General features: G+C 38.9%; 1 protein-coding gene across 1 annotated transcript in view; it reads left to right on the forward strand.

The window, feature by feature from the left end:
• LOC127413258 (neuron navigator 2-like) overlaps nucleotides 1–22,088 on the forward strand; it is a 117,314-nt gene that overhangs the window by 86,303 nt on the left and 8,923 nt on the right. The window contains exons 21-34 of the mRNA XM_051650238.1: nucleotides 1,421–1,473; nucleotides 4,308–4,331; nucleotides 4,729–4,803; nucleotides 10,181–10,264; nucleotides 10,379–10,502; nucleotides 11,144–11,307; nucleotides 16,180–16,352; nucleotides 16,514–16,667; nucleotides 16,859–17,021; nucleotides 17,135–17,235; nucleotides 17,326–17,421; nucleotides 17,680–17,848; nucleotides 18,002–18,237; nucleotides 20,539–20,693. Of these exons, the coding sequence (XP_051506198.1) occupies nucleotides 1,421–1,473; nucleotides 4,308–4,331; nucleotides 4,729–4,803; nucleotides 10,181–10,264; nucleotides 10,379–10,502; nucleotides 11,144–11,307; nucleotides 16,180–16,352; nucleotides 16,514–16,667; nucleotides 16,859–17,021; nucleotides 17,135–17,235; nucleotides 17,326–17,421; nucleotides 17,680–17,848; nucleotides 18,002–18,237; nucleotides 20,539–20,693 (1,771 nt within the window). The remainder of the gene's footprint in view (nucleotides 1–1,420; nucleotides 1,474–4,307; nucleotides 4,332–4,728; nucleotides 4,804–10,180; nucleotides 10,265–10,378; nucleotides 10,503–11,143; nucleotides 11,308–16,179; nucleotides 16,353–16,513; nucleotides 16,668–16,858; nucleotides 17,022–17,134; nucleotides 17,236–17,325; nucleotides 17,422–17,679; nucleotides 17,849–18,001; nucleotides 18,238–20,538; nucleotides 20,694–22,088) is intronic.

A 22,088-nucleotide genomic window follows, 5' to 3' on the forward strand; every position in this document is an offset into this window, starting at 1 on the left:
CTGGACATCCCCTCTAACTTTATTTGACAATTTGATGAAATGTTTTATATTGATCTAAACTCTATAGTGTGCTCCTCAAGCTTAGTTTACTTATTTTTCACTATGGAATCACACAGTAAACAAACCATGTACTACTAGGTACATTTCCCCCACGTTGTGATTTAACATGCGTTGACTCTTGAATCCTTCCTGTGGTGATCATTACCAAAAATCCTCAGGGCTTCATCCCACAAAAAGACACACTATCCCTACACATCTCTGTTTCTGACAAACTGCTTATGAATGCTAGGGACATTGTTGCACTAGTAATGTGACAGATCATTGTTCTATCCATTATTATTTTATGTAATAAAATCTAATTTATTACAGTCTAATTATCTAATAGGAATTCCACCTATCTCACTAACAAAAAAAAATTACCATAGTACTATCATGTATTTTTGGACATGGTACAATGGTAATACCATTGTTTTCGGACAAGTACCTTGGTAGTACCATTATATATATATGTTTTTAACACAAATTATTTTAACACTGCACTTCAAGAACCAAGATATTGCCATCTGTAACAATCACAGTACCACGGTACCACTACAGTACCTTTTTGTAAGACCTTTCCAAGACACAACACACTCACATAAGTAAATTGGGTTGAAAAGAGATTGAGCAAGTTTTTCTTTTTTTTTTTTTTTTTTAACTCACTTTCTCACAGACAAACACAAATCAATTTCTCACCACTGAAAATATGTTTTGCTTTTCTGGGTGGCCCTCAGTTCAATTCATAAGACTCGCTGATCTTTCATTCTCACATCTATATCTCCGCCCACATCATGCTCAGCCAACCATTTGGCTTTTCCTCAGGGCTGATATGGCATCATCAGGAAGTACCAAGCCGCTCGTGGGTGGACTGTGGTTGGGTTATTGTCTGTGATTTATGTGGGATGTAATTTTGAGGCCACACCACTGTACTCAAAGTCACGATCAACTAGAGTGGTCTGCGACTGATGCTATTATTATGTCTGATGAGTCACATCTTGTCCGGGCAAGTGAAAGTTTTAATTAGTGGTTTTAGCTGATAGATGCTGTGTGTGTGAGACAGTGCTTTTGTCTGCCGTGTTTGTTTGTGTAGGTTAGTTAGGGGTTACTGTTTCTTTTGGGTACTCTATAAAATGAGCATTCATGAATTTAGCTGGGTGTAATTTTTTGTGTGCCTTACAATCCACAACTTCCATAAAGTATTCATTTTAGTGTTATAATACATTGCTTATCTCTGCTACTATATAATATACTTACATTTGATCAGGGTGTTGTGTTATGTTGCTTGGAAACAGTGTTCTCCTCCCCTTTGTAAATTTTTCACATTAGTTTCATACCCGTCTAGTATCTTCAGTCCTGTAAATGTTTGTGTTTCTCTCTTTAGTTCATGGATCATCCCTGTCATTGGTGTCCAGCACCTCTTCCGTCTATTCAATGGTGAGTTTCCAAGATGTTCATCCTGCTTTATGGTTTTATCAAAGCAGCCATTTCATTTCTTATTTTTTTCATGTATTTGAGCAAAATTCTGAAAATGACAAATCAGGTAATCTCATCCCCCCTTCCAAAATGTACTAAAGTGTGTATCTGAAGCTTGATGGATAGATAAGCAGACATACTGTATTAATTAGGGATGTGAGGAACGACTAATTTCACTAATGTTTAAACAAAAGGAGTCGACTAGTCTAAAAAGAAAGAAACCCTCAGAAAACAGTCAAATAACGTTGTGTTTATGCGACCCATTTAAAATACTTCCAAACAGCCAAATCCAACACTAAATTCCACTGAAAAAGGGGCATTTATCTGCGACATGCTTGACTTGCATTATCATCATCATAGGCTACATTAAATATAGAACATGACATGAATTTAATGAATCAACGTTAACGAATACAGGCATATTTATTTTAAAACAATTGAACGAATAGTGCAGGACCAATAGAGCAAAACTTATAGTATTTCATGATGTGCATTAGCCTACGATCTAATATTACAGCTGTTCAGTTAAGAACGTTAAACAATCACAGTTACGATGTAAAAAAAAAATATAGGTATGTGAGAAATGTACAATAACCCAAATGTTTTGTTCTAAACATGACGTGCACACAGAATAAAAAGGTTTAACTAGTTAAGCAGTCGGCACATCGTTGAAAATAGCCTTCTAGATTAACAGGGTAAAAATAATTTGCATACCTAGCCTAAAATAGTCATTTTCTAGGCTACTTACTCAAAAGCATACATTTTTTATGAACAAAATTCACATGTCAACAAGGTCCGGTGAAAGACAGGACCTGACTCACCTGAGGCGACTATCCTGAGCTTGAAAAGCCAGCTTGGCGGGAAAATAACTTGCAAGCACGCACAGATTTAAAGGCTCAATATGATTCAAAAACATTCATAGCGACTTGCAAGCCAGCGTTTTGGAAATCTGCTTCCCGCACATCACGAAAGTGATTTCCATTGCTACTTTGCTGGTCTTGCGTGAGGACATTATCACCACAGCCTGAGGTGAAATGAAACTTTGTATATCTGCTCCAAATATCCTCTTTTTTAATAATATTTGTATTACTAATTATATTTAAAATGTATAACATTAACATGACAGTTATTTAAGTGCAGCCTTTGTAATAATATAAAGCCAAACGTAAATGTGTAAAAATGCACCGACTAGTAATTCCAGTGTCGACTAGCAGCATCAGAACCGTTTAGTCGACTAGTCTCACACATCCCTAGTATTAATCTCCATGTGGGAAATTGTGGTACATTAGAGGCCATACATACAATTCAACACCACAAATACAATAAAAGCAAAAGGTTTACAAAAGAGAAAAAAGGATTAAAAAATTATATATTTTTTTTTTTTTTTCATACAAAAATATCAGATGTGAGTAGTGTGTTCATTATAGGCTCTGTATACAGGTGACATCTTCAACCAATGATTATAAGGAACAGATCCAAGTGTGCCACACCTCTAAAGGGGCGGCTCCACTCACCTGCAAAGCTGTTTTAACAACACTTCTCAATAGCACATGTGTAGTGAGTCTTATGTTCATGAGCAGAGAAGGTTGTCAGTTAAGAATTGTGACAGCTAGATAGTAGATTTACTAGAAGTGTTCATATCAAGGTAATGGCTACTCTCTCTATGGGGAGAGCGGTGACTTCTTGGGGATACACGGTAGGATATTGTTACTGAATTTTCTTGAATTTGATGGCATATTATGTATCTAGAAAACTAATGGTCTGTATTGACTTAATATTGTAATACATCTGGATGATCTTAATTAAATGGAGACTATACTGCGGCTGATCTGAAATAACATTCAGACATTCCTTTTGGTTTTATTTTGTCATAAGGTGGAGAATGACAGGTGTGTTTGTTTGTCTGAATGGGTGACAGCTGTCATACCGAAGCACCTGCCTAATAGACACAGATTGGAAAAGCCCCGTGCCGCTTTAAAAAACACAGATACATTTTGTACTGCACAGTACTGAAAGTTTATTGTAAGCCAGTTGGCAGATGTTTCAACATAACAGTGGGTGGCAATATATAGTCAACAAAGGCATAGAAGTGAAGTAGATCAGAATTACATTGATAAGTAAGCACCAGCATCATGTTAAGTCAGCATGATCAAACAAATGATTGCTTGAAATGGTTTGAAAATGCAAGATTTGATTAAACAGATAACAGAGTAAGTGAATCAAGATTTATTCCAAGACACCACTGGGTTTGTCATTCGTACAGGGCGTGACATCCACACTATACTGCTATTTAACATCACTGTCAGTCTGGCTGTCATACAGATGTCAATGGCAAAGAAAATCATTATAGTCTGATGTTGTAACACGCCCATTGCGTGCTATTGCATGCGTAAGCATCGTGTGCATGTATCCGTGTGTGTTATATTCCTTTAATTTGAACTACGATTCCACGTATGCGTGTTTTGGCACAATTAAAAAATATGTGCCTCTGGGTAGCTTCCATTGTCTAGTTACTATCTTTCCAATATGTCATCATGATTAATGATTCACACTCAACGATATTCAAAGTCACCGTAGACGCAGTGTACTAGTACACACATGGGGAAGTTGAGGTGAGATGAGATCACAGACCTATCATACACGTCAATTACATTTTTAAGTGTATGTTGCTGTTAATTTTATACCCTCAGGAGAGTAAGCAGCTCCTTTTTCTAAGAAATGAACATGTACAGTACACTGTTTAACTCTGCCGATTACTATAATAACAACTCTGTGTTTTTTTTTTATTGACGCAGACGGAGGAGAAATCACATTCAGAGGTGAGAACATTCTTTTCTTTCCCATGTACACAAACAAAACATACACCATAAACATTCAAGCACGCAACCCTCCGCACTGTGTGTACATACCTGTGAACAGTAGCATGTTTGTTCACCACCATTGACCTGTTGTGAACACAAACTGTGGGTGGATTCGCAGTTGGATCTTGTTTCACCGCACGTCTCTGTGATCTTTACATCCACCTGTGCTACAAACCCCTATTCTGTACATACACCTGCAAACTGTTTTCCACCTTTGATACCAAATCACAAAGTTCTCTTTTTTTCCAGGGCACACCTGGAGCTCTTGTGTTCTTTTCCTCCTTTTCCCCCTCTTTTCATTCGCGCTTTTTCTTCCTCTTTTAACCTCTTTTTCTCCTGCATTCTTTCTTTCCAGATCCGCAAACTACGCCGAGAGCTGGATGCCTCCCAGGAAAAGGTGTCCGCCCTGACAACCCAACTGAGTGCCAATGTAGGTGTACACAATCACACACGATTCTGTGATGGGTCGTTATTTTTGTATTATATCCACCGGGGATCATTAATTCACAATTCCATATCTAATGTCAGTTGTCATCCTGAGGCATCGTACAAATGCCATTATCATAATCTGGATGACGCCATTTCTCAATAGCATGTGTTGGTTGTGTAGCTGATTAATGTGAGTGACAATAATGACCTCATTGGAGTTTCCAGTTGCCATTACGTTTATACAAAAGAGCTACATTTTTAGAACGTCAGCTATTGTAATGTTGTAATGTATTTTCCAACACTTAACATGTACTTACACATATAGTCCAAAATCTAAACTGCTTAAAAGTAAAACCTGTTCTTGTTTTGAATGTGAAATTTTTAATGATCACTCTACTTTATATATATAGAGTTTTTTGGAACAATATGTATACAGTGGCCCCAAAAAAATATTTGGATACTTAAGCCACACTAAAAAACGCACTAATGTCTTTGCAATGTCAGTGAATTTGAACACTTTCTGGTTGTCAAATATTAGTGCAACATTTCAGTAGTTATTGTGATAAACTACATCTGTGGTTACTCTGTTAGGACCGGTGTTGTGTAAGTTTCTAAAAAAGTAATCCACTACAAAATACTAACTACTTCTTTAAAAAATTATAATCAGTGTACTTTACTGATTACTTCATTGAAAAGTAATCACATTACTAATTACTTCAATTCTAAGTTACTTTCTAAAACACTTGTCACAATTTGTTTAGTTTTTCTGCTCAACAAATTTAAAATAATGTATACTTTCTCCTTGTTCATTGTCACACACCCTTATGCTGTCACAGAAACACAAACAGATGTACATATGAACATCTGAATTCAAATTTTAATTGTATTACACATCAATAATATTTTTTGAAATATTTATAATCCATGTACTTAAAAGTAATTACTTTCATTGAAAGTCAGTAACTGTAATCTGATTACAAGAATTTAAAATGTAATGCATTTATGTAAAATTTGTGCCTAAAAGTAATTAGATTACAGTAACTAATTACTTTGTAATCCAATTACACCCAACACTGGTTAAGACACCTGTATGCATTTGAGAGGAACTGACTTTAGTAAATCTACTAAAAATGACCTTGAGACCAGTTACTTTACTCAAAGTAATTGCAAAAATTGCTAAGAAAAGTGTAGTTAGAATAAAAGGTCTAGATTTATGTGTTTGCAGATGCCAGGTGGTTTGATATTTTGTACTTTAATGCAATGAAATTCGCATTAATGTGGTTTAAGTGTTGAAAAACTTTTTGGGGATACTGTATATTTATAAAATATACTAGGGATGGTACGAGTACTTGGGTACTTGGACATAGCAGCAATGATCGATCATGAAAATGATGATCGATATTGATCATGCATGATGTGACTTTTTACTTAATTTGAAATTCAGTGACAATTACATGACAACTAAATATAAATGTGTTAAAGAGGGAACTTATTTTTAATTTTGAGATTGAGTATGTTGTGATTTTGAGGGGTACACTGATTGTCAGAGACGTTTCATTGCAACCAAACTGATATACGACGCTGCATTGCTATTGTTACGATAATTAAAAGAAATTGCTAAACACATTTTATTATCATTTAATGTAAGAAATTTGACTCGTTATTGGATATTATTTAATAAAAGTTAAAGTTTGTCACTGACTGTAAAACTCCCTGCCCTGGGTGCCGACATGTTTGCGTGAAGCAACACACACCTGCATCTCGACAAAATGGGAGTTGAAGATTTCCGCACGAATTTCCAAGTAAGAAGTCTGACATAAAGTGTCATTCCATTGCACTTTCACAAGTTGAACTCTCCGAGTTGAATGGAACCCTTCATGAATCATCCTAGCAACAACAATACAGAGCATCACGGCTTTCCCCACAGGAGCGAACACTTGTGGAGACACACAAACACCAGGCGTGTGGCAGTGGACTCAATGCACTGCGAGTGTTCAAACAGCTAGACAGAGCGCAGCTAAATGGAACAGAATGCAGCATCTTCAAAACTGAACTTCAACTTAACATTAAAAAAATGCAATGGTTATGGCATCTCCTGTTAAGCCAACCACAATTTTAAAATAGGTGGTTCAGACAGTCACAAAAAAAAATTGTACTACACTAACCTGAGGGAAGAACAGACAGACGCGCGTTGTGCACATTCTTTCATTGAGTTGGGCAGTGAATCTTCGCATAATGATAAAAGATGATGCATTACATTTTGGTTATGCAATCTTTTATACATTTTGTAACAGATTATTTTATAACAGCCTATAATAATGAATAGACGATACACTGGAACAACAAGATTCAGCGCAGCAGCCAAAGACATTTGTCAGACATGCTATTATACTGTATATACAGTTATGTACATGTCATTGCCCCTCAAGTACTTGGCGAGTACTTGAGTAGACAAAATGACCAAAATACCCATCCCCATAATATAAAATACTAAAATACATACTGTAATAAGAGTGAAATTAATGCTGTATATAATATTTCAAGTCTGAACAGAGATGTGCCATTTCCCATAGAGAGGAACAGATGAGCATTCTGTTTGATTTTTGATTTATGACTTAAGTAAGACAAAGTATAGCAGTTTTTGTTGGGTCTTCCCAAAAAGATAAATGCATGCATAAATCATGTATTTTATGCCTACGGCAAAGGAGTCCTGTCTTGTAAGTAGTTACTAGACTAGTAAAGTTTTTTTTTTTTTTCATGTGTACATACTGTAATAAAAAATTCTTTAAAGATTACATTTTTGTTCCATTGCTTGTTTTCTCTTGCATTAGAAGCTTATGTGCGTAATACCTGCTGATATAACACCATGAACTTGTGGAACTTCTAAGTACATTAGTGGAATAAGATGAAGGATTAGTTTTGTCCTGATCTAAGGGGGAGATGTTGAAACTGCCCCCGGCTGAGGCACACTCTGTCACGGGACGCTCATCCCTCGAGCGTGCAAGCTTAATGCAGCTAGATTATAACGTGATGGCTCGTGACTTATTGAATCATAATATTCACTGTGCATTTCTTAATGTGAAGAAAATTGGCAATACACAGCTTTATTAATAAGAGAGAGTTTGGTTTTTTTCTTAGTTAAAGATGGATTGAAGTGAACAGAAAGGTGAGAGAGGTAGTCTTTGCCCCATTATACACGTTTTTGATTTGTTTTTGTTTTGGCTTGTTTTCCAATATAAATATACAAAACTCCTTTTAAAACAACATACATTTTCTTTAGCAGCTATATTGCAGAAGAAAAAATTGTTATCTGAGAATGGTGAATATAATATTAAAAATACAAATATTTTAAAATATCTAAAAATCCTTAAAAAAAAAAAAAAGATGCATTCACCTGAGAAGCAGCATATAAGATATTTAGACTTGCTTTTAGAGAATTGATCTTGAATATAATTATATTTTGTCTTTACTGCACTCGCAGAAGTATAACCAAGTGAAAAATACACTTATATTTGAGATACATTCTCTTAAAGCAAGTTTGTTTTTATTTTTTTTTCCCAATTTGGAATGCCCAATTCCCAATGCGCTCTAAGTCCTTGTGGCGGCGTAGTGACTCACCTCAATCTGGGAGGCGGAAGACGAATCTCAGTTGCCTCCGCGTCTGTGACCGTCAGTCTGCGCATCTTATCACTTGGCTTGTTGAGCGTGTTACTGCGGAGACATAGCGCGTGTGGAGGCTTCATGCTATTCTCTGCGGCATCCACGCACAACTCACCATGCACCCACCGAGAGCGAGAACCACATTATAGTGACCATGAGGAGGTTACCCCATGTGACTCTACCCTTCCTAGCAACTGGGCCAATTTGGTTGCTTAGGAGACCTGGCTGGAATCACTCAGCACACCCTGGATTTGAGCTCGTGACTCCAGGGGTGGTAGTCAGCATCTTTGCTCGCTGAGCTACCCAGGCCCCCCTCTTAAAGCAAGTTTAAATATCTTACATGTTGCTTCTCAAGTAAATGTATTTTGTTTTAAGGATTTTTACATGATTTTAAATGGAAAACAAGACAAAAACACTTGATAATAACAATAGGATTTTTTGCAGTGAATTTCTTTACTGAATTAAACTTAAAAAGAAAAAAAAATTCCTTTAATTCAGTGAATGTCATTTAGAGGTATTTTTAAAAGATGATTTGTTGTCTTTATTGTTAGTAAGAACGTTTTATACAACCTTTTAAGTCAGGCACAAGCTGAATAGTCGGTTAAGAGCCAATGATTAATCATTGCAATAATCACTGAATAGTCAAATAATCGTTCTAATAATCGTTAGATTAATCTATTATCAAAATAATAGTTAGTTGCAGCCCTAACGTATTAGTGTCGACATGGCCTAAGACACATACAGGATATTGTTTGGGTCACACTTTTTTGGGGGTGTGTAGTGTTTGGATTCCATTTACAGTCAAGTTCACTTACTGCAGAGTTAGAAATATCATAATAGAAAGTAAAAAAGGAATAAAAAAAGATTGGGCCATTGAGACACCAATGAAACACTTCAAGGTCCCTGACGGCCTCTCTGCTTTGTCTCTGTCAGTGCTAGGAGGAGCTTTGGTGCTTTTTAATATAACTCTGTGGTTTAGTTATCTAAAGCCCAGCTATCTATGGAACAGCAGAAGCACTCTAGTAACATTTGTTCTGAAGGGACAAGTCCTGTAATGTGGCTCCCTTTGAACTGCTATCTTTCCCTTGGTTATGAAGATGATGAATCTGAATAACAGGGAGGTTATGAGACTTCTCACAACTTTATTGGTCGTGAAGACCCTCTGGGATATAAGGTGAGGGGATGAAAAAAAAAATCTGTTATTTTATTTTGTTTCCGATGTGGAGGTTTGGTTTAGAAGGAAAGGTGAAACTTTAGAGAGAGTAAAGAAGCTTTCTGTTGGTGCTTGCTAGCCTGGGAAGCATGCCAAAATTTAGATTGCATTTCTTAGTGTCTGTTTAAAAGGCAAAGAGTGTTATTGAGTACATTTAAGCTTTTCTACTTTTATCTGTACATAACAATGACCTCAGAGGTTTAGCACAGGTCATAAGATTTTCAAGCTTTGAGGGATGTATTTGTGACTGTTGTAATACTTTGAAAGTAGATGATTTTGTGTAGGAATGGATTTCACTGAATTAAACCCCCTTGAAGGCAGATTACATAATGTCCATACATTATGTGAATAGTTTATTATGGTGCAGCCATGAGTTTCATACGATGAATATGAATACGAATACGTATGTTAAAAAACCTCATTAATTAACTTGTTTGAGCACTCTATCCTTGTCTCACCTGTCATCTCATCACCGCTTTCTTCTCTCCTATGATTGTATTTTCAGGCTCACCTGGTGGCAGCGTTTGAACAGAGTCTGGGCAACATGACCATTCGCCTCAAAAGTCTCACCATGACAGCAGAGCAGAAGGTAACAGATTTTTTGCGCACTTCTATATTAAGAACGTTAGGTTAGGGTTAGAAGGAAATGACTCAAGTGCTATCTAAATGCATTGTTGATGAATGATGTATATTTGTGTGTTAGGACTCTGAGCTGAATGAGTTGAAGAAAACCATTGAGCTGCTAAAAAAGCAAAATGCTGTGGCTCAAGCAGCCATCAACGGAGTCATCAACTCTCCTGAACTCACCTGCAAGAGTGAACGCACAGGTGAGAAATAGTTCTGAATGAGTTAATATATGAAAAGATTTACCTAAACCAAAACACAAAGTTTACACACAAAAAATATGTGGCTTTAAAAGTTATTTTGATGCTTTATAACAATTTAGGATGCCCAAAATAATAATGAAAATAAAAAAACTTGTAATAAAATGTCATATTAATATATGAAATAAATGTTAAAACATTACGTTAATTTAAATCCAGGGTCCCAACAGTCATGAAAAACCTGGAATTTTAAACCAGGGAATTGTGATTCGCAGTCCTGGAATGTCATGGGAATTATTACAGTTATTACAGAATTATTACAGTCTTGGACTGTAATGGACTGTAATGGAAAATTCTATATTAAATATAATTTTTTTAGTTATGCTCAACTAGTGAGATATATTTCATCAGCAAGAAATTGCTCTTTGCAATCTAAAATATTTTATAATATATATATTTTTAAACTAATAATAACAACCACTAAGAAAAGTAATGGAAATATAGTGGTCAAAAGGTGTGGGAACCCTGTATAAGTTAAGTTGTTGTATTTTGACCTGAGAATTCTAGATTTGTACTGTATTTTTAGTTTCACTGTCCAAACATCAAATTCCCCTTTCCAAAAATCCTGCTCTCTGACTGTTTAGCAGGTAATAACGGTTCTGCTCCCGGAGTGCAACCGGACCTGCGCATTCGCAGACAGCACTCATCTGACAGCGTCTCCAGCATCACCAGTGCCACCAGCCACTCCAGTCTGGGCTCCAACATGGACAACCCTGACTCCAGCAGCAAGAAGAAGAAGAAGAACTGGGTGAGTACACACTGCTGTGAATAACTTTTGTCTCAGAACACTAACTGTTATTGTGTAGATCTGTGCTTCTCTTCAGTCAACCTTATATTTGTTGTTTACTACCTGTTTGGGCCCTTTAAGTGTTTGTCTAAAGTTGTTAACAACTTTCAATATGGATAAGTACTCTTAACATGTGTTGTGTGATATATGCTGTTAATTTTCACACCGTTCCTGAGCATTCTTAAAATTCAAAGAACTAACCTTTTTCTTTTTAAGAACCATTGTATCACCTTTTTTAGTGCTAATGTTGCTCTGTTGTCTAGCATGGACATTAATGTGGCATTTCATGTTTTACTGCATCATGCTGACTCTAGCTGGTGACCTGTGCCGGAGAGAACGTTTCAGACGATGAATATGAATATGAATACGTATGTTAAATAAGTAGGAGTCAGATATGTTTTTAATACAGTATAACCCTTACAAACTTGTTCCATGAAAAATCCCAACCTTTAGTTGCAGCGACGATTACCATTTTATGGTTTGTCTTTATCTCGGCTGCCAACAGTTACAAGTCCATGTAGAGTTTTATCTTGTCACACCAATACCCAGTTAGTATATTACTAACAGTTATTCTTAGACTTAGTGTAGAGTGACTAGTGTAGTTGTGTTTAAATTAGGCTAGTTGTACAATCTTGTAGCTGTATCACCATCTTGCTGGAAACTACTAGCCAAAGGTGAAGTACTAGCCTAAGTTGGTAAAGCTGATAAACCAGTCAAAGCTGTGTTTTAGAACATGGCAAACTAGCTTAACTAGGATCCTACCAACTTAGCCAAGGTTGTCTACCAGCCCTAACAAGGTTGATCTCGGGTTCCAACAGTTATGGGTAGTAGGGCTGGATAACTTCCTCACAGTGAGAAATGTTAAAGCTTTACTTTCTTGCTGCTATCATTAAGTGGTACCCCAGAGTAGACAGTGATCTGATACCTTGGCTGTTGAGTGATTTGATAGTTCCTGTGCACTGCTGAAAAAAAACACACTTGGCTGAATGTGCTTCTCTGTGTCTCTCTCTGTTTTTTGCTGTGCTGTGGCTTCATATGGCAGGTGTATGAGGTAAGAGTGTGTATTTTAGAGAACGCTGCTCAACCTGTCTTGGCTATCCCAGCTTCACACCAATAACCCTCCTACCCGTTAGATTTACTGCTCCTTAGCTTGCTGTCCTTCTCTCCTTTTTCTCTGTTCTTCTGATCCACTTTTCCCTCTTTTATTCCTTCTTCCCTGTTTAAGAAAAATTCCTACAGGGACACTTTTAGTCATTAAGTTCATTTACAGAATTAGCTAGGTATTAATTTAGTAAATTATGTTACATTGAAAATATATCAAAATCTGCAAAAAAAAAAAAAAAAAAAAAAAAAAAACATTCCTTGACCTGTTAGTCATGGAATCATAAATTTTGATTCTCAACTTCTTAATTTTGAATATCTTCATTTTGAAATCTTGATTTAAAACATCTTGATTTGTAATTATTGGTTTTAAACATTTACATTACATTTACATTTATTCATTTGGCAGACGCTTTTATCCAAAGAGACTTACAAAAGAGGAAAACAAAAGCGAATCATCTTAAGGAGACAGTGGTATGAAAAGTGCCATACTACAAAGTTTCACTAGCATTAGAATAGTATTCAAAACAGATTAAAAGTGCAACAATAATTTATTTATTTATTTATTATATTAATGACTGGTTAAGTGCTCATGGAAAAGATGTGTTTTTAGTCATTTTTTGAAGACAGAGAGTGAGTCAGCTTCACGGATGAAGTTGGGAAGGTCATTCCACCATCGTGGTATGATGAAGCTGAAAGTCCGGGAAAGTGTTTTGGTGCCTCTTTGTGCCGCGTAGCTCTGCATAAATGATTTTAGGTATGCTGGAGCAGACCCAGTGACTGTTTTGTATGCCAGCATCAGAGCCTTGAATTTGATACGTGCATCAACCGGCAGCCAGTGGAGAGAGACAAGGAGTGGTGTAACATGTGCTCTCTTTGGTTCATTAAAGACCAGACGTGCTGCTGCATTCTGGATCATTTGTAGGGGTCTAATTGCACATGCAGGGAGGCCTGCAATGAGAGCATTACAGTAGTCCAGTCTAGTTATGACAAGTGTCTGGACAAGCAGTTGTGTGGCATGTTCAGAGAGGAAGGGTCTTATCTTCCTGATATTGTAGAGTGTAAATCTACATGATCTTGCGGTCTTTGAGATGTGGTCTGTGAAATTTAGTCTGTTGTCGATGGTTACCCCTAGATTTCTGACCGTTTTGTAAGGCTTTACTGTAGTTGCACCCAGCTGCACAGTGATGTTGTGTTCAACAGCAGGGTTGGCTGGAAAGACAAGGAGTTCAGTCTTGGCTGGGTTGATTTGCAGGTGGTGTTCCTTCATCCAGGCTGAGATGTCTGCCAGGCAGGCTGAAATTCAATCAGTCACTGTGGTGTCATTGAGCTGGAAAGACAAGTAGAGTTGCGTGTCATCAGCGTAGCAGTGGTAAGAGAAACCATGTGCCTGAATGATGGGTCCCAGTGATGTTGTGTATATAGAGAAGAGAAGTGGCCCAAGCACTGATCCCTGAGGTACCCCAGTAAGTAGCTGATGTGGCTTGGATACTTCAACTCTCCAGGCTACCTTGAAGGACCTACCTGAGAGATAGGAATTAAACCAGTCAAGCACAGTTCCTGTGATGCCCAGCGAGGAGAGGGTAGAGAGTAAGATCTGATGGTTGACTGTGTCAAAGGCTGCAGGAAGGTCCAGCAGAATCAGGATGGATGATCTCGATTCAGCTTTCGCCTGTCTCAGCGACTCAGTGACAGATAGCAGGGCAGTCTCAGTGGAGTGTCCACTTTTGAAGCCTGACTGATGTCATCCAGCAGCTTGTTCTGTGAGAGATAGGCAGAGATTTGAATGGGATGAGAGAGACTGGTCTGCAGTGTTCTATTTGTGTGGGGTTAAGTGCGGGTTTCTTCAGCAGTGGGGTTACTCAAGCCTGCTTAAATGTAGTGGGAAAAGTGCCTGTAAGTAGAGATGTTTTAATCAGGTGTGTGAGTGCAGGTAGGATGGATGGAGAGATGGCCTGGAGAAGGTGAGAAGGAATGGGGTCAAGGGAACAGGTGGTAGGGTGGTTGGAGAGGAGGAGTTTAGAGACCTCAGTGTCAGTCAGAGGAGAGAACATAGAGACAGAAGAGTTGCATACAGGGGACAGGTGTTTGACAGGGTGTGGTGCTGAGAATGTATTGCTGATGGTTGTAACCTTATTAGTAAAAAATGTGGCAAAGACATCTACTGTCAGTGATGTGTCAGGTGGTGGAGGGGGAGGGCAGAGAAGTGTGTTGAATGTTCTAAACAAGATGCGAGTGTCTGTGGTGCTGTTGATCTTGTTCTGGTAATAGGAGTTTTTTGCAGATTTAACGTTATCTGAAAAAGTTGCAAGCAGAGACTGTTATTTACCTAGATCTGCTGGATCTTTAGATTTCCGTCATCTCCTCTCAGCTGCCCTGAGGTCAGTCCGATGTTCACGAAGGACATTAGACAGCCAGGGGCTGGGTGGTGTAGTATGTGCTGGCCTAGAGGAGATAGGACAGATGTTGTCTAGACAGGTTGTTAAAGTAGAGCTTAGTGTGTCTGTGGCAGTGTTTACATCAAGCGTGGAAAATACATTTAGTGTGGGAAGAGAGGTAGAGACAGCAGTGGAAAGGCGTGAGGGTGAAAGAGAACGGAGGTTACGGCGAAAGGAAACCAAAGGTGGAGGCTGTTTTAATGTAGATGGGAGAGTCATGTTGAATTGAACAAAGTAGTGATCAGAGACATGTAGGGGAGTAACAAGAATATTTGAATTGGTACAGTTACGTGTAAAAATGAGGTCCAGCTGGTTGCCCGATCTGTGAGTTGCTGTGTAGTCTTTCCAAGTCAAATGAGGCCAGAAGAGTATTCAGTTCAGTGGCCTGGGGCTTGTCTTGGTGTATGTTGAAATCACCAAGAACCACAAGTGGCCTACCATCCTCCGGCAAGGAGGATATCAGGACATCCAACTCCTCAAGAAAGTTTGTCAGCTGACCTGGAGGGCGATAGATGACAACAACATGTATTTTTGTGGGTTGCACAAAAACATCTTAATTCTAAACATTTTAATTTTTAAATTGAACTTCATGATATTGAACATCTTGATTTTAAACATCTTGATTTTGAATTCTTGATTTTGAACATCTTGATTTTAAACATTTGATTTTGAACATCTTGATTTTAAACGTCTTGATTTTGAATTCTTAATTTTGAACATCTTGATTTTGAATTCTTGATTTTGAACATCTTGATTTTTAATTATTGGTTTTGAACATCTTGATTTTGAATGTCTTGATTTTTAATTATTGGTTTGAACGTCTTGATTTTAAACATTTGATTTTGAACATTTTCATTTTGAAAGTCTTGATTTTAAATTCTCGATATTAGACATCTTGATTTTGAATTCTCCATTTTTAACCTCATTTCAAATGTCTTGATTTTTAATTCTTGGTTTTGAACATCTTGATTTTGAACATCTTGATTTTAAACATCTTGATTTTAAACTTCTTGTTTTTGAATTTGAGTTTATATAACTTCTTACCAGTATATTTGAATCTATTCCAAAAACAATGCACTGAATCTAAAGGCTACTGTTTCGTGAAACATTTATATGGGTGATTGGTGATGCCAGTTCTTTGCTTTTTTATTTTACATTGTTTACCCCTTCTTTCTTTTTTACCCTCTTGCCCTGACTCTACTGCCTCTCCTGCACTTGAGTGCTGCCCTGCTTGTTGATGTTTTCCAGGAACTCTCAGCTTTATGCTCTTCTGTGTTTTGTGTGTGTGTTTCAGTTGCGGAGCTCCTTCAAGCAGGCCTTTAGTAAGAAGAAATCACCCAAGTCTGCCTCATCCCACTCAGACATTGAAGAGATGACAGATTCTTCTCTCCCTTCTTCCCCCAAACTCCCTCACAACAGCACCAGCACCTCAGCAATGCTGCTCCGAAACACACACTCCAGCTCTCTGTAAGTTATGAGGACAGGGCAGTATCCTTATAACTCCAGCAATGTAGCTCACCTTGAGACTATACATGAGGGAATGGGTAGAATCACAGCTGTAGGTGGGAAATCACCAAATATGATGTGTGTGTTTTCGAATTATTTAATAATTTCTGGTTTCTCTACAGTCTGTCAGACTGTCTGGATGGGGAGGCGGAGACTGTGATGCAGCTGCGCAGTGAGCTTCGAGAGAAGGAGATGAAGTTAACGGACATTCGATTGGAAGCCTTAAGCTCCGCCCACCAGCTGGACCAGCTACGGGAGGCCATGAACCGTATGCAGGTGCGAGACTGACCCACATATAATGCCACAGATCTTTTCAAGTCTCAAATTTATTAGTTCAGTTAACATGGACATATGCTAAGCATGTTGCAACAGTTCACCATTTGTTGAAACTGAAAAGCTGAGCAGTAATTTCTAGTGGAAAAAAGTTAATGAGTCTGTTTTATCTGTTCATGTGGGTGGACTGATAGGTGGAGATTGAGAAACTGAAGACAGAAAATGATCGTCTTAAGTTGGAAAGTCAAGCCAGTGGGAGCCTGGCATCCTCTCAAGTGTCTGTCTATAATGCTACATCGACCCCAACACCTGGCCTCTCTCAACACAGTCTAATCCTCAAAGAATCCACCAGCTTTGGTATGTGTGTTTGTGTTCTGACCAGAATATCCCTCATTTGATGTTAACTAAATGTTGTTTATGAGTACAAACTGTATAAAAGCACATCACAGACCTAGTCGGTCTTCTCTTAGACATGTTGCTGGATGACTCCAGTGGAGACGGAAGCTCTCGTAAAGAGAGCAGACATGTGAAAATAGTTGTCAGTCTTCAAGAAGATGTCACATGGAAAGAGGTCAGTTCTTCAATTTATAGCACCAAGATTTTAAAAATCCTCCTTTCGCTTTTGTTTAACTGAGGTGACACTGTTTCTTGATGCCCACAGGACTGCAGACCTCGAGACTTTCTGATTGGCTGCATTGGTGTCAGTGGAAAAACCAAATGGGATGTTCTTGATGGTGTAGTACGGCGCTTGTTCAAGGTAAATTAATATACAAATAAAATTCTCACACATAGTTGTAGTTATTTATTTAATAATCGAACCACTTTGTGAGGGTAACCTTTATTTTTATTTTATTTTATTTGTATAGCATTATAATAACATAGCACAATATAAAAGTTCTAAAATTACCATATAGAAAAGTGACACAAAAAATTATAAAATAAGGCTATTGGTGAATAACTGTTGAATTTTTTATTTTTTAATTTTTTTTTAACTACCCTCTCCTTCTCTCTGTAGGAGTATGTCAGGCATGTTGATCCGGTCAGTCAGCTCGGACTAGTAACAGACAGTGTGGATGGATATCGTATTGGAGATGTGGTCCGATCTAGTGAAGCAGACACACCTGAACTCCTGCCCTGTGGATACCTCGTGGGAGAGAATGACACCATTAGTATCTTCCTAAAAGGTACACACAACTCCACTTTCTATCTAGATTTTCTCTATGTATCCATTCCTCTCATATTCAATTATTTGTTGGACTATATGTGTTTCGTCTTTCCGTGTATGTTGTTTAAACTTTTAGGCATTCTTTAACATTGCACCTGTTTACACATTTCAGGTGTAAACTCTCAGTCGCAGGATTCTCTGGTCTTTGAGACGTTGATCCCTAAACCCATGCTCCAGCGCTACGTGTCTTTGCTCCAGGAGCATCGCAGGATAATCCTGTCAGGCCCCAGTGGCACTGGAAAAACATACCTCGCCCACAGACTAGCAGAGCATCTGGCACTTCGAGAGGGCAAATTGCCCAATGAGAGCAACATTGTCACCTTCAATGTTGATCATAAATCCAGTAAGGTGAGCATTTGTCAGTTTTCTTTTCCATCATTGCTGGTCGTGTCCTGTTTAAGGGGCCTGCAGAAACCTTTAAAGGGGCCATATTCTATACTTTCTTCCCAAGTCCACACAGTGGCCCCAAAAAGTATTTGGACACTTAAGCCAAACTTTAAAAGGTATAAATGTTATTGCATTAATTAACAAAATATCTAACCAAGTGTCATTTAATTTAAGAAATAAAGATTGCACAAACACTTTTAAGCAATGTATTTCACAATAAGAAGTATGTTAGGTTTTAAATCACAAAACAATAGATATCCCGTTTAAAATTAAGACAAGAAGTATTTTCTTACATGCAGCATGTCCATAGTTAATGCGATGAACTACACCTCTGGTTACTATTCTAGAACACCTGTGAACATCAAGGTAACTGACTTAATACATCCACTAAAAATTACCTTGGGACCAGTTGGTTAAAATTTAGAAGTTGACCCAAGGAATCTAAATAGAGCAGTCACTGGACAATAGGCCTAATTAATCAAAAGTTATAAGCATTTTTATACATTTCATTATATCTTTTGACCACAAGGTGGCGCGGTCTCCAAACCTTTATAGGTACCCTCAGGGCATGGTGCCGATGAAGCATACCAAGTTTTGTAAGGACATGCCAATGCGTTTGTAAAATACAGCATTTTACTACAAAATTAAAAAGGGCCAACGTCCAATATGGCCAACCATGAAAATGAGGTATCATTCGATTCTTTATGCCCCAAAGAATCTAAAGAGACCAGTCTCATGGAAGTTGTTACTTCTGAGAAATGGTCTAGCATCATTTGTTTACAGATGCCATTTAGCTTGATATTTTGCTTCTAATGCAATAGCATTCAGACATTTTGAAGTGTGGCTTAAGTGTCCAAATACTTGCTGGGGCCACTGTATAATTGTAGTCAAGGTTTATTGCATCAAAATCCGGGATTTAGTCCTACATGACCATTTTCCACTCTTTCTCTGACCCTTAGAATTAAACTGTCACAGGTTGAAGCAGAGGCAGGACCCAAACGCAGAGTTAAAGGATTTATTTATACAAAACCAAACAAAAACTATCCCATAGGGGAAAAAAACAGTCCAGGGCAACAAACTAGATGACAGGCTGAGGGCAGACAAACTGTGTCCAGGACCAACCGGAACTGAGAGAATGGAAAGCCAACAGGACTGACATGAAAATGGAACAAGCACAAAATGAACTGGCACTGGACAGCACACACAAGGAGACTACAATAGGGAAGGAAATCAAACAGGATAATGGGCAGGGCAGGTGTAACAAATAAACTAATAATGGGCAAACAAGTAGGCGGGGTATGACAAAGACTGAGAGACACAAAGCAAAACAGAAACAAAACAAAGCCATGTGCTCTCACAAAAATGCAGGCACCCGAATGGCACGAGCGCATATCTGCAAGACAGCGGGCAACATGTGCTCATTCCAACTGACAAATAAGACGAGAGAATGCACGGCAACGCCAACAAAGCAACGGCATGCATTCTCACACCAGAAAAAGCCTGAGCGTACATCACGAGGAAAACCCCATGCGATGCATGCAACAGGCGACAAGATGAGACTGGACACCTGTGCGAGAGTTCAGCCACAAATAAACCCGACACCTCAGACCGAAGACTGAAGCTCCGCACAACATGAAGACAGATCGCGACCCGGGCGAGCAGTGCAACGCGAAGCATGTCCGTGGTCACGAGAGACAGACATAAGCAATTGACATGAGTGCATGCTGCCAAGATGACATAAGCGCAATGCTCTCATGCCAATAAAAGACAGAACATGGAGCATGAGTGTCCGGGTCCCGGCACAGACCGCAACCAAACCATACAGGGAAGTCAGGATCCAGACACCATACTCCGGACATGAAACAGGACTGACCAAAAAGTGCATGGCAGGAAAACCACAACCGAAGCCATGCGCTCACAAAGACAGAAGACAGAACACAAGACAGACACAGAACAATGATGTCATGATCCTGCCACACAAAAACCTAGTCTGACAGAGTGACAGGACCATGACATAAACAGGCTGATTTGCAACTTTGGCCAAGTTGCTGAATAGTGAATAGGCTGTGATATCAGTTCTGATTTCTGAATGAGCCGTTTTTGTTTAATAAATGCTCTAATTTGAGTCATTTATCTTGACAAAGTAAAAGATAAATGTTTAAAAAACAAGAATCGAGCCAAAGTGTATTAAGACTTGCACCAATGAAAGTAAAGGTTTATTTGCTACACATCTAAAACACAATCCTGTCTTCCTACCATCAGGAGTTGCATCAGTACTTATCAAGCATTGTGGAACAGTGTAGCGCTGATGGGCAGGAGACTGAAGCCCCTCTAGTGCTCATTCTGGACAACCTGCACCATGTCAGCTCACTGGGAGAGATCTTCAGTGGCCTGCTCAACTGCAAATACCAGTGCTGGTGAGTTTGCTTCTCACACACTCCTTACACTTCACATAGTCTCATAATCTCCCTTGTTCCTCCAAACTCCCTCACAATGCCAGTCAACTTTGGAAACGTACTCATTTAAATGTATTTTTCACATATTTGTGAAGTCATCAAAACTTAATAATAATAACATAAATGGATGACCAATCTATTTAAAACCAGTAGCCACCATTTGCCTAGATTACAGATGTGCATACTCTGGGTATTATTTCCAACTTCGGGAGGTGCTACCTGAGCTGCTTTTTAAACAGTATTAAAGGGATAGTTCACTCAAAAATTAAAGACTCCCTCATGCCATCCCAGATGTGTATGACTTTCTTTCTTCAACAGAACACAAAAGAAAATTTTTAGAAAACTATCTCAGCTCTGTAAGTCCATACAATGCAAGAGAATGGTGATCAGACCTTTGTAGCTCCAAAAATCACATAAAGGAAACATAAAAGTAAGTCACATGACTCCTGTAACATAAGGAAGGAAGTCACGAGAGCTGGATCTAGGTGCAGCGAAACAGTCTTTAATAAAATAAACAAAGTACAGGATTACGGGATAAACACAGGAACAAAAGAAACATCCACGATGGGAAAACACAGGAAATGAGCAAAACATCTACCAAGGGAACAGGAGGTCAAAACACATAACAACTGACAAGGACTAAGAAAACAACAGGGCATTATATGCACAATGGGTAATGAGTAAATGAAAGACAGGTGAAAAAAATCAAGGACAGCTGGCAGTGATGAGGGCAGGGAATTGTGGGAAGTGTAGTCTGTGAGGAACAGATGACAGGGGAGAAACACATGGCAAACAACAGTGAATCATGACAGAAACCCCCCTCTCCTGACGCCCAAAGAAGGCTTGTCAAGGAGGCAGGGCCAAGATGGAGCCGGACACCAAGAATACCAGAGCAGAACAGGCAGAAGGCCGGGAGACCAGGGAGACCAGAGCAGATCGGGTGGACGGCCGAGAGACCAAGGAGACCAGTGCAGATCAGGCAGACAGCCATGAGACCAGAGCAAGTCGGGTGGATGGCCGAGAAACCAAGGAGACCAGAGCAGATCAGGCAGATGGCCAGGAGACCAAGGAGGCCAGAGCAGATCAGGCGGACGGTTAGGAGACCCAGAAGACCAGAGCAGATCTGGTGGACGGCCAGGAGTCCAAGGAGACCAGAGCAGATCAGGCGAACGGTCAGGAGACCCAGAAGACCAGAGCAGATCAGGTGGATGGCCAGAAGACCCAGGAGACCAGAGTATGTCAGGCGAACGGCCAGGAGACCACCTCAGGGTAGGGACTGGATCAGGAGGCCTGGTTGGCAGCCACAGGGCTGAAACAAGGTCAGGAGGCCTGGGTGGAAACCACAGGGTCGAGATA

Source organism: Myxocyprinus asiaticus, chromosome 2, assembly GCF_019703515.2.
Source record: "Myxocyprinus asiaticus isolate MX2 ecotype Aquarium Trade chromosome 2, UBuf_Myxa_2, whole genome shotgun sequence".
Taxonomy (NCBI): Eukaryota; Metazoa; Chordata; class Actinopteri; order Cypriniformes; family Catostomidae; genus Myxocyprinus; species Myxocyprinus asiaticus.